The sequence below is a fragment of the Morone saxatilis genome, unplaced genomic scaffold (assembly GCF_004916995.1).
Source record: "Morone saxatilis isolate NCDOM2014 unplaced genomic scaffold, NCSU_SB_2.0 Contig19, whole genome shotgun sequence".
In the NCBI taxonomy this organism is placed as follows: domain Eukaryota; kingdom Metazoa; phylum Chordata; class Actinopteri; family Moronidae; genus Morone; species Morone saxatilis.
The window spans coordinates 23,062,879-23,074,042 of record NW_023339751.1 but is presented as its reverse complement, the minus strand read 5'-3'; the positions used below and the strand labels follow the sequence as shown (position 1 = coordinate 23,074,042).

The 11,164-nt window shown below is 41.2% G+C and overlaps 1 protein-coding gene across 1 annotated transcript in view; it reads left to right on the top strand.

The window, feature by feature from the left end:
• The window catches only part of LOC118329641 (baculoviral IAP repeat-containing protein 6-like), a 14,156-nt gene that overhangs the window by 746 nt on the left and 2,246 nt on the right, over positions 1-11,164 (top strand). Inside the window, exons 2-7 of the mRNA XM_035663871.1 lie at positions 420-551; positions 1,080-1,241; positions 1,367-1,540; positions 8,376-8,575; positions 9,710-10,043; positions 10,797-11,014. Coding sequence (XP_035519764.1) covers positions 420-551; positions 1,080-1,241; positions 1,367-1,540; positions 8,376-8,575; positions 9,710-10,043; positions 10,797-11,014 — 1,220 coding nt within the window. The remainder of the gene's footprint in view (positions 1-419; positions 552-1,079; positions 1,242-1,366; positions 1,541-8,375; positions 8,576-9,709; positions 10,044-10,796; positions 11,015-11,164) is intronic.

Sequence of the window (11,164 nt, the reverse complement as noted above, 5' to 3'; positions counted from 1 at the left end):
ATTTCTTATACATTTGATAACTTTATATACCAATCTCTCAATGATGGACAGCTTTGAGTTTAACTTGCTTTGTAAAAGCATGAAGGATAGGGGGGCAGATTTGATTGGATGATGTACAGCCAATCAAGGCAGCAGTGCAGCACTGATGCTGTGAGCTGCAGAATTGCTTGTTAGCTTTTAGCCACCTATGTACATGATGAATGGCTCACCTTTTGGGACCTTGAACAGCTGATATAGTAGGCTGATACTCCACTGTTGGTGTGTGTGTGTGTGTGAAAAAATATCTCGTTAAGCTTAAACATATCTCTTTTACCTTGCCACCAATATTTATTTACAATAAATGAACATAAGAATAAATAAATCCAAGTTAAGTCACAAAAGAATATATTACTCACGCTGTCTCCTATTCTTCCAAACAGACACGCCCAGCATTACAGCCAAGCTGATCAATGAGCAGAAGGAGGACAAGGAGAAGAAGAATCATGAGGAGAAGGAGAAGATGAAAGCAGACAGTGGCTTCCAGGACAACTACAGTGTTGTTGTGGCCTCAGGTACTTGGATCTGTTCCATACATACCCCTTGTCCAGTGGCAACCCAGCCATCAGCTAATAAGCCTCTGATGGCCACCGTATCTCATCCCACCGCCTACAATGCCAATCATGTTGAAGAGGGAATTGTATAAATAGTTTAGTCTCAGATGGGAAGCGCCAAAATTACAGTCCGATCAGATCTTGCAAGTCCAGCTGCCTTGCACCGTTAGAAAGCTTTACCCGAATAAATAAAGGTTGTATATGTAAGGGAATATCTTTTGGATAATGGTGTTCATCCCTAGAGTTCCACAGACTTGGCAAGTAGCATTGAGCCTGCTGTGGAGGCTCGGGGAGACCTAACTCCATACTAAGACACTTTAGTTTGCTTTTCCTTTGATTTGTCACCCATCTGTATGTAGTACTAGCACAATATATAAGCAGTTGAGAGCTTTCAGTGTTTTAATCAAAAACAGATATTAACCTTTATTTCTGATGATGAGAACAAGACTAAGCCTGTGAGGCTTCCATATTGTGTCTCTGTGCCATCAGGCTTGAAGTCCCAATCCAAGCGAGCTCTATCAACCCCTCCCCGACCTCCCTCAAGGAGGGGTCGTGTGATGAGTGACAAGTTGACTGCTTCGTCTGGTGTAGATCCTTCAGCTAAAACCATCAGTGTGCCTGTCTTCCACCTCTACCACAAGCTGCTTCCAGGTACTTCATATACAAGTGCAAAGTTAACATGCCAACTCACATCAAGGCGTTTCAGTCAAACTCAAACCATGCAGCCAAAAGTTACTGTATTAGTGAAGTGCATTTTACCCTGTCCCCCCCTCCAGGTCAGCCCCTACCACCCGAGATGACTCTGGCCCAGCTACTGACACTCCTGTACGACCGCAAGCTGCCGCAAGGCTACCAGTCTATCAACCTGACAGTCAAACTTGGCTCAAAGGTCATCTCTGATCCCGGCCTTTCCAAGACAGACTCCTTCAAGAGGCTACGCACTGAGAAAGGTACCAAAAACATGTATTTCTACAGTACTAAAATTATGCAGGAGCAAGAATTATCATATATTCAAATATTGTTCCAGTCAGCAATAAAAGGGTTATTATTCTCACCAGTTCAGGATGGTACAACCGTCACTGATTTTATTGCCTTTAATGGATAGTGGTAGCTGCAGAGTGACAGGAAAGGGGCAAGAGAGAAGGGCTAACATGCAGCAAAGGGACACAGGTCGGATTCAAACCCTAGGCCGCTGCAGTAGGGTTTGAATCTAAAGCTATAATATCTAAAGCATATAAAAGCTATAATATGATGCATATTATAGCTTTTGATTCAATATAAATCGGGCTTATTTTCTGAATAACAGCTGCCATTTATACATGAGATAGTAGGGTAAACACAGCTGTTACCTGATGATACTACTAATGATACTAACTAAGGTTCTGTTCCATTTAGTGTAGCAGAGCCTTTTACAGTGAGCAAACAGGTACAACAGCGGAATCCCTGACTCTGTTTGATCTGAATGGAACCTTAATTAATATCAGCGGTAACAACTGTATTTCCCCTACTATTTTGTGTCAAAATGGCTGCTGTGAAAAAGGTTATTTCCTTGTCCTTGTCCTTGCATGTTCTTTAATTCTATACTTTTGAACATTAGTGTAACTTTAACTTATTTTACAGGAGTCTTACTCAATATAACTCAGCTCAGATCATCTAACAAAGGTCTCTTCCTCCATTGATATTTACCAGGAGATATATTAAAGGTTATCAAATGGATTTATGAACGCTTTCATACCTGCAAAAACGATTTTATGGTTGCTTTTTAGTTCAAGTCAATTACTAAGAAAGTGGTGTAGTGTGCATTCTAAATGGGTTGTGCTGCATTGAAAGTCCAGTCCAGTGGCTGTTACTCTCCTCCTGTGTCCACATTTAATGGAGTTGTACTGTGGTCAGGGCTTCGCCCACATCACCGGAGCTTTTTCTTTGGCTGCTTCAAAAAAAAAAAATTGAAGTCTAAAAGCTTGTAAAGTGGTTTTTTAGCACAAACTGTCTAATCACGGTCACTCTTCTTCTTACCTTTGCAGCCCCCATGGAATTACAGCTTTTGCATCCTCAAAAGTTGCTCTTGTTCAATTTTCATGTGATTTTTAGAGGTTGTTGCAGCAATCATGTATGTACAATGGCATATAGAAAGATTTGTTATACCAGGGATACAGTGCTGCACATTTTGGCTAGGGCTGTCGCGATAATAATAATATAATAAAATAATAATAATAAAAAACTGTGCTATTGACAAGCCAACCACAGTGCATAGCAAGCCTAACAAGCCACCCCCACAGTTGCACGGGACATCACCTCATCACACCATACTTTTTTTAATTTAGGAACGCATACCAGACCGACTAGGCTTAAGAGACGCTACACAACAGAAGTGCGGTCTGAAATGCAGTGCTGCTCAGTAACCCCTCAGTAACAGCCCTGCATTACAATACAACACAGGAGAAAGTCACACAGCCTCAGGCTCACTCCCTCTGGAAAAACACCTGACTGGAAACATGGGCAGTCTTCTAGTAGCAAATGCATACCGGTTCCATAATTATGCCAGTATTTGCGTCCCGCAACTCGCCAGTGTCGCCAGTGTTTATTAAGTAACTAAATATGGCCAAATATGTTAAATAACTGCTGACTTTATTTGTCTGAAAGTGGCCGGTTAACAGGAGTAGTCAGGAGGAGGGAGAGTGCAGGTGATCAAGCAGCTACTAAGATTAAACATTATCCTGTTGTACCCCTTGCAAAGTAATTAGCAAAACCAACAATAATGACGATAATACTGGAAACTGCACTGTTGTGCCATGCTAAAACACAGCAAGGGAAATTCCTGCACCGTGACAGCCTAACTTTGGCTCAAGGAAGTATGTTTATAGCGTAATTTGCAGCCTTTTATTGTCTGATCCAGTGAGACAGATAATACAATGAACACTGTTGCTAAATGACATTTAGTTAGGACGAGTTCTTGCTTGGATCAAACTGCTGACCCTCGCTGCTGGTCCACAGAGGTGGTGACTGGTTATATTTATCTCCTCTGCAGGCTCGAGGACCCTAGGTCAGATTCATTTTTAACATCAATGTCTTGTTTTGATGATCTCAGCATTCGTGAATCAAATCTGCAGAACTGCTCAGATACCTTTTGTCCATTGGCCATGTCCTGTCCATTGTCCATAGTTTTTATTTTAAAGCTGTAGTCTCATTTGTTTGGTTGACTGTTATGATGGACATAACTTCTGATTTTTGTTTCCTCCATTTTACCCTCATTGTCTTCAGTATTTTGATTATTATAATTATAGACTTTTTACATAGAACACATTTTGACTCATAATAGCAGGAAAAGTGTAGGTGAAAGTAATAACATTAACAACCAGCTTAACAGTAATGTACAAGTATACAGCATGTATCATCTGATTATCAAACCATTGGACCTTTTTCTATTAGAAGAGTGTTTACAGTTCTTCAAGAGTACCACTACATATGTGAAACAAATTTGCATAACACACCTGAATCTTTGGCCCAACTGTCACCAGTTGAATGACATTGTAGTTAATACATCCATCAGGTTTTGATAAGAAAGAAGAGTATATATATATATATATATATATATATGGCTCTGCGGCATACATTTTTACCCTTTTTGTGTAAGGGTTTAATGCTTAATCCGTTAGTGTTTATCAAGTCAAGCAGCTTGAATTTCAACAACATTGTAACAGAAACTCCATATTATTTCATACAAACATGCAAAGTCAGTCTTGTGTTGAATGCTAATGTCACAAATATTTGTCTTTTGACCAGTAAGATAAAAGTGGTCAAAGCACAGAGCAGTTCAGCTTAATTATTTTTTGTGAGGAAATAGACACTTGTTAACTTCACCTTATAGCCCTCCATGAAAGAAGATGACTTGTATGTTCAGTTATATAGCTTTCCTTTTTACAGACTGCAGGAAGCAACCAGGCGACCCCATGTTGTTCTTTAACCTTGACATTCCCAAAATGAGCAGTTACAAATTCTCTACTTCCCTTCCTTGAACTTGAATACCTTGAATACCACGTAACCACTTGGTGAGGTCAGTCATTATCTTATTTACCCAGTGTGTCCTTCCTTTGCCTGGATCCAGATCTTTGATCCCACTCCACCAAGTTGACTGATTCTGGTCTGGCATCATGACATGGAACAGCGATTTCTCACTTGGAAAAGTATCTATCCAATGAGTAGTGCGTGGGGGACTAATGATTAGCCAACAGTGTCACGGGTGAGAGTAACACCGGTGTCAAGCTGTTTGCCAGAACCAAGAAGGTGTAATAACATTTATATCAAGGGCGAGCGCTATAGACAAGGGGCGGCTGTGGCTCAGAGGCAGAGCGGGTCATCCCCCAATCAGAAGGTTGTTGGTTCGATCCCCGTCTCCTCCGAGTTGAAGTATCCTTGAGCAAGATACTGAAACCCCAAATTGCTCCCGATGCATAGCATCGGTGTGTGAATTTGTATGAATGAGTTAGTTTCTGTTCGATGGACTTTGCCCATCATGAGTATGTGTGTGTGAAAGGGTGAATGTGGCACGTAGTGTAAAAGCGCTTTTGAGTGGTCAGAAGACTAGAAAGGCGCTATACAAGTACAGGTCCATTTACCATTTACCATTTACAAGATAGATGCTAATATTGTGGTCGGTTGTACATGGCATGTCACCGAACATTGTTGTTTGCTTTTTACTCCACTTCAAACCCTGGTAAAATCAATATGTTGACATGGCTACACATCATTGTTGACTTTAAATAACCTTAGATTCAAGCAGATACTCTGGTCTCTAGGGATTGGTTGGCGAAAAATGAATTCCCCCTCCACAACGACAATCTTCGACTGGAGGCAATGTCAGACTGAAGATGGAAATGGAGTTTAACGAGTTGAAAATTCTGTGTGATATCAGACAAGTCATTCCTCTCTGTGGCTGCTGAATTCAGATAGCCTCATTATGTGAGCTGTAGAGATTAGACACCCAGCAGCACAGAGTGGAGTGATCCCCATTTTGCCTCAGAGATTTCATTTTCTGAGGGAATTCACTGTCGGCTGAATATGTTTTATAAAGCTGTTTCAGTGTTTGTGTCTGAAAGAAATGGCCCTGAATGCACTCGCATCATGTCTGGCATACGCTACATTATACACCACCCTACCATTCCCTGACAAATGGTCCCAGAACCCTTTGAGATTTATCTGTTTCCTCTAAAACCCTTTTTTTTCTTTTTTTTTTTTTTTTTACAACAGATACATGAAGGGAAAAGGCATCGACCTCTGATAGACATTTGATCTAAATTCACTGTTAAAGCTTTCAGCATGCAGTAAACTTCATTTACGCCAGTCTCCTGTGTACACACATAGGCAGACATACCAACATGTACCTATCACAGAACCAACAGCTAAAGGCAGCAGTATGAATTAATTATGAATACCTTTTGATGAGAGACTGTCAGAAACCATTATCCTCATTAGTGCCATTCATTGAGTTTCCCCTCTCTTTGTACTTTTAGACATGGCTGGACAAAACTTAATACAAACTAGTTAATTTGAAGCATACTGAGCCCTTAAAGGGACTTTTAAATTGAATTAAATTTTACATATCACAGTTTGTTTCCATGTGTTAGGGAGTACCAGTGCATGTGTGAAAAATTGTTGGATAAAGCCCTTTTGTGGCTCCAGGGGGAGATATGTGAAGTCTGATAAATGTCCTCAATGTCACTTGTCACAGTCTGCATCAGTTGAGGCTGACAGTGTTATGAGTGCAATTTTAAATTGGTTGAGTACTCTTTTGAATTGGCCAAGGGCTGTCACAGGGGTGTCTTTGTGGGGCCTTTCTTTTATGCAAACAGTTTATTCTAAAGGGCTTAGCTGTTTAGTCATTTGCCTGGTTTGACCTGTATCTTACTGAGCAAACTCATATGGTAGAAGTGCTGTTTAATTTTTCCTCGGGCAAGCTGCCAAATGACCTTCTAGTCCTTGCCCTCCTTTAGAAAAGGAGCCTTCTCTAATACTGGTTCGAAAGTTCAGACGTGTTCATCTGTTAGAAACCCTTTTACTCACAATTCCAGTGAATTTTTTATTCATCACTAAGGGAATGTGTGTGGAGGACACTGGGCCACATGCAGGAAGCCATATATGAATGAATTTCCTCTTATTTTTGTTTGTATCCACGATTAGTTCTTATTTTTATTGTACTCATTCATTCACCAAAGTTTTTTCATTTTCACAGTTTTAACCGGATTATAGATTATAATATGTTTGAGATAAACTATAATGATTTGGATCAATACATTTGGAGGTTTAATAAATACTTATATGTTAATTAATTAATGTAAAGGCACATCTCCAATACGAACATGCAAAATGTTCCTTCATTAACTGGTGGATCTGTAAATGCATCTGTGGTGGGGACTTGAGTCGTTGATGTGCCTGACAGTGGATCACTGTCTATGTCAGGGGGCTTCACAAACTGACACTCCAGAAAACTGTATTTCCGTTTATTTAGCATTACATACATGTCAATACTGCAGAAGTTCTTCTTACATGTCTTTGGTGGCATCATTCCAATTCTTGGGCATGTGCCAGATTATTTCCCACAGCACAACACGGTACATTGCCATTACCTATGCTAATAACAAATGATCCTGCATTCCTCCAGGTTATGATAAAGTGGGATTCATCATTCATCACACCTGGGTAGGAGCAGATTTTGATGGTTAGGAACGTTTGGTGCATCTGGAGTGACTTCTCTTATTTTTGCTTTTAACAGAAAATTGAAGAGAAATTGAATGTTTCTGCATGACTGCCTCCTCTGTAAGACATGACAAGTGGCTTTTTGGAAGATGACCTATCAATCGACCAGAGCTTCATATAATCATAAATCTGCAATAAATTGGTGTTTCTTTCATTTTGACCGTCTGACTTTGTCTTCAGTGCCATGTTCTAAGTGTAAACAAGGGCATTAAGACAGTGTTTTATTTTCTCCTTTCTGACACATAGTCCATCCAACAGTAGGGCACCTTCAGCTGCACACATTTAGGCCTGTTAATAAATGAAGAGCCACAAATAGTGGTGATTGGAAGCTATTGTTAGGCTCTTCTCCTCTCCTGAGAAGTGGAAGAGAAATAGACTGATAGCAAAATGGAGGTAGGAGGTACTGGGTGCTGTGTTGTGGAGTCTGATGGCTGATGGTACAAAGGAGGGCTGGACCAGTCTGGCAGAAAATGCTCCTGAGCTGCTTCAGCTCAGCATAGTAAAGATGAGAGGGGTTGTCCATGATGTCTTTTAGCTTCCCTCTCATCCTCTTCTCAGTCACAGCCTCCACATTGTTCAAATCCATCCCCACCACCGAGCTCGCCTTCTGTAGTTTCTCCTACAGACTTGGAACGGTAGGATGACACGAGAGGGTTGTAATCTTCAACTACACCACTAGATTCCACTAAATTCTACACTGGTCCTGTAAACCAGAATGCCAACATAGCACCAAACACATACTGCTGGAATAGGCCAAACTTACACTTTCCAGTGAAGTCAATAAACATCCAGTAAAGCATCATCTAAACAACATGCTTTAGATCAAGCCTCGCACCAAATGTAGACCAAAAAAGAAACTAAACCAGTCAGCGAAAAAAGAATGCTGAATTCTCATTTCAGTGATGGCATTCTCCTCACAGTAGCCTTCACGTTACAAACAAATACAGTGCTAAAAAGTGTCCCAGATGCCAGACAGTGCATGAAAATACAAACATACATACATAACAGGTCCTTTCTTTGCACTCCTTGCAGTGGATCACTGTGACATGCTGAACAGCTGTCCCGAGGACGAACCAATGACACCCAGTGAAGAATGTCTCGACGCTGCCACTGACGAGTCCCTGCTGGAGACCAACCCCATCCAGTCACCACTGCAGGTCTTTGCAGGCATGGGTGGCCTGGCCCTCATCGCAGAGAGGCTGCCCATGCTGTACCCTGATGTCATTCAGCAGGTGAGAGTAAAAGCCTGCCGCAGACATTGGCATATGCATGGTCATTCAAAGAACAGAGGCCAAGTAGGGCTAAAATCTCAAGTAGGGCTAAAATCTAGGACATGCTAGATGCATGTCAATGTACAGTCCTATGAATTAAAATTTTCTAGAAACAAAGAGAACTGCCATTTATTGTGTGTTAAACTGTATGGACCTACAGTAATTACTGTTTTAAATATATAAGTATGCTTTGTTTTAATTCATACACCGTGGAATAGTTTGGTTGGAACCTTTTCTGTAGTTTTCTGAATTGTCATCGAGGTGGATCTGTTCACAGGTAAGCTCAGGAGCTTCTTAGATGTGAATATTTTCTGGTTTCCTCAGTAATCTCTGATTTTGATTCAAACTTTGGGTTTTGGGAGTGTTGGGCGAAGAAAACATGACACTTTAATTTGGGCTCTGGGACATTTTTTACTATTTTCAGACATCTTTAGACCAATGTTTATCATGAATATAAGTTGCAAATATCAATAATGACAGTAATTAACATGGGGTCTTTATCATATTACATGGTCGTCATCAGTAGATGCAGCTTTCTTTTTTAAACCAATATGAATAATAAGTCAAGAAAGTGATCTGATGAAGTGATGAAATCAGAACAGCTACTGAGCTGGCATTACAACAAATCTGAACTGACTCATCTGTTAATCACCATGTGAAATGATGGAAAGTTCCAGAAAAGCTAGTAAGTGGACCTTGAGTTGTGATTTATGTTGTCAAGGGTGTCATTCCCAGGTCAATAATGAATGTTGGTACTTTACTTTTATATTCTATGCTAGAATGGCTCTAAAGTCTGCCAAATAGCTTTCTCTTTGATTAAAATAGGGTGAAACTGGTGCTTTTACTTGGATCCAGAATATGAAATGTTGGTCAATGTCAGTCCTTTTTCTCAGATGAAGGGGGATAGGGTTTCATATTTTACATTTGCAGTATGTAGAGAAGCCAGCAGTCTCTCCTTTCCCTCAGGCTAGAATTTGCCACATCATGACACTGCAGAGTTCCTGCTCTTGTAAATTCACCTGTCAGCACAGTCTCATATTCGCTCATCTCACCTTTGCTTTGTTACCCTCCATTCTCCCGGATGGTCGTTCACAGGTCAGTGCCCCAGTGGTGCCCTCTGCCACACAGGAGAAGCCCAAGGACAGCGACCAGTTTGAGTGGGTAACCATCGAGCAGTCTGGCGAGCTGGTGTACGAGGCTCCAGAGTCCATCGCTGCTGAGCCACCACCCATCAACAAGCAGCAGTCCCAGTCATCGTCGTCTTCATCATCCTCAGTGCAGACCATGTCACCCATCCCTGCCCACTCGCTGGCAGCTTTCGGCCTGTTCCTCCGCCTGCCAGGCTACGCGGAGGTGCTTCTGAAGGAGAGAAAGCACGCCCAGTGTCTGCTGCGCCTGGTACTGGGTGTCACAGATGATGGAGAGGGCAGTAAGTCTGAAAGCACTACACAGCTGCCAATGCTGACGTTAACTGCTGTCATAGTGTATTGCAAAAAATAAATTCTGGTTCTTAGTTCTGTCTTGAATATTAATGTTTATATTTCAACTTTTTAACGGCCCCTCCTTCAGCTCATATTTTTTGATCTTTCTCATAAATCAAAGATCTTATTTGAAGTGACAACTTTTTGTTCAGTTTTTGTTTGTAAAAGTCCAGTATGTAACATTTAGGAGGATCTATTGTCAGAAATTGAATAAAATATTCACAGGTACTTTTTCATTAGTGTATAATCAGCTGAAGGAATCGTTGTTTTTTTGTTACCTTATAATGAGCTGTTTTTATTAACAGAGGTAGACACCACGTTGAACCACCATGTTTCTATAGTAGCCTAGAAGGGACTAACCAAACACTGACTAGATTTTTGCTTGGAACAGGAGAATGAGGCAAGTGGGCTGTAATCGGCAAATACACTGCTAGACGCCATTAAATCCCACACAATGGTCGTCTTAAAGCGTCCTATAGTATTATGGCAACTTTTTATCCAGTTTATATCGGGCATCTGTATTTTTGGAATATTTCATGATGAAAAATTGAAAAGCATACCAAAACTCCCAAATTGGCAGTGACTGTTGATAGTGCTGCACTAACACTGATCTTGGCAAACCAGTAATTTAATCTAAAACCCAAACCTGACTGAAATGTTCTTAGTCCTCTGATTCTGTTGTTTCTCTGGCATCCTCTTAGGTCATATCCTGCAGTCTCCATCAGCCAATGTGCTGCCCACTCTGCCGTTCCACGTCCTGCGAGCGCTGTTCAGCAGCACTCCTCTAACCACTGATGACGGCGTGCTGCTACGGCGCATGGCTCTGGAGATTGGCGCCATACACCTCATCCTGGCCTGCCTGTCAGCTCTTAGTCACCATGCCCCCCGCAACCCCAACGCCAGCACCAGTGTGTCTGAGGTATGGCCCACAACACACATACACAGTTTATGAAGACTTTCAGTTGACCGCACTTTTTCCCTTAACTAACCTAACATAATTTAACCTAAGCTAAGGTAACCTAAGATAACCTATGCTAACTTAACATAAGCTAACATATGCTAACTTAAC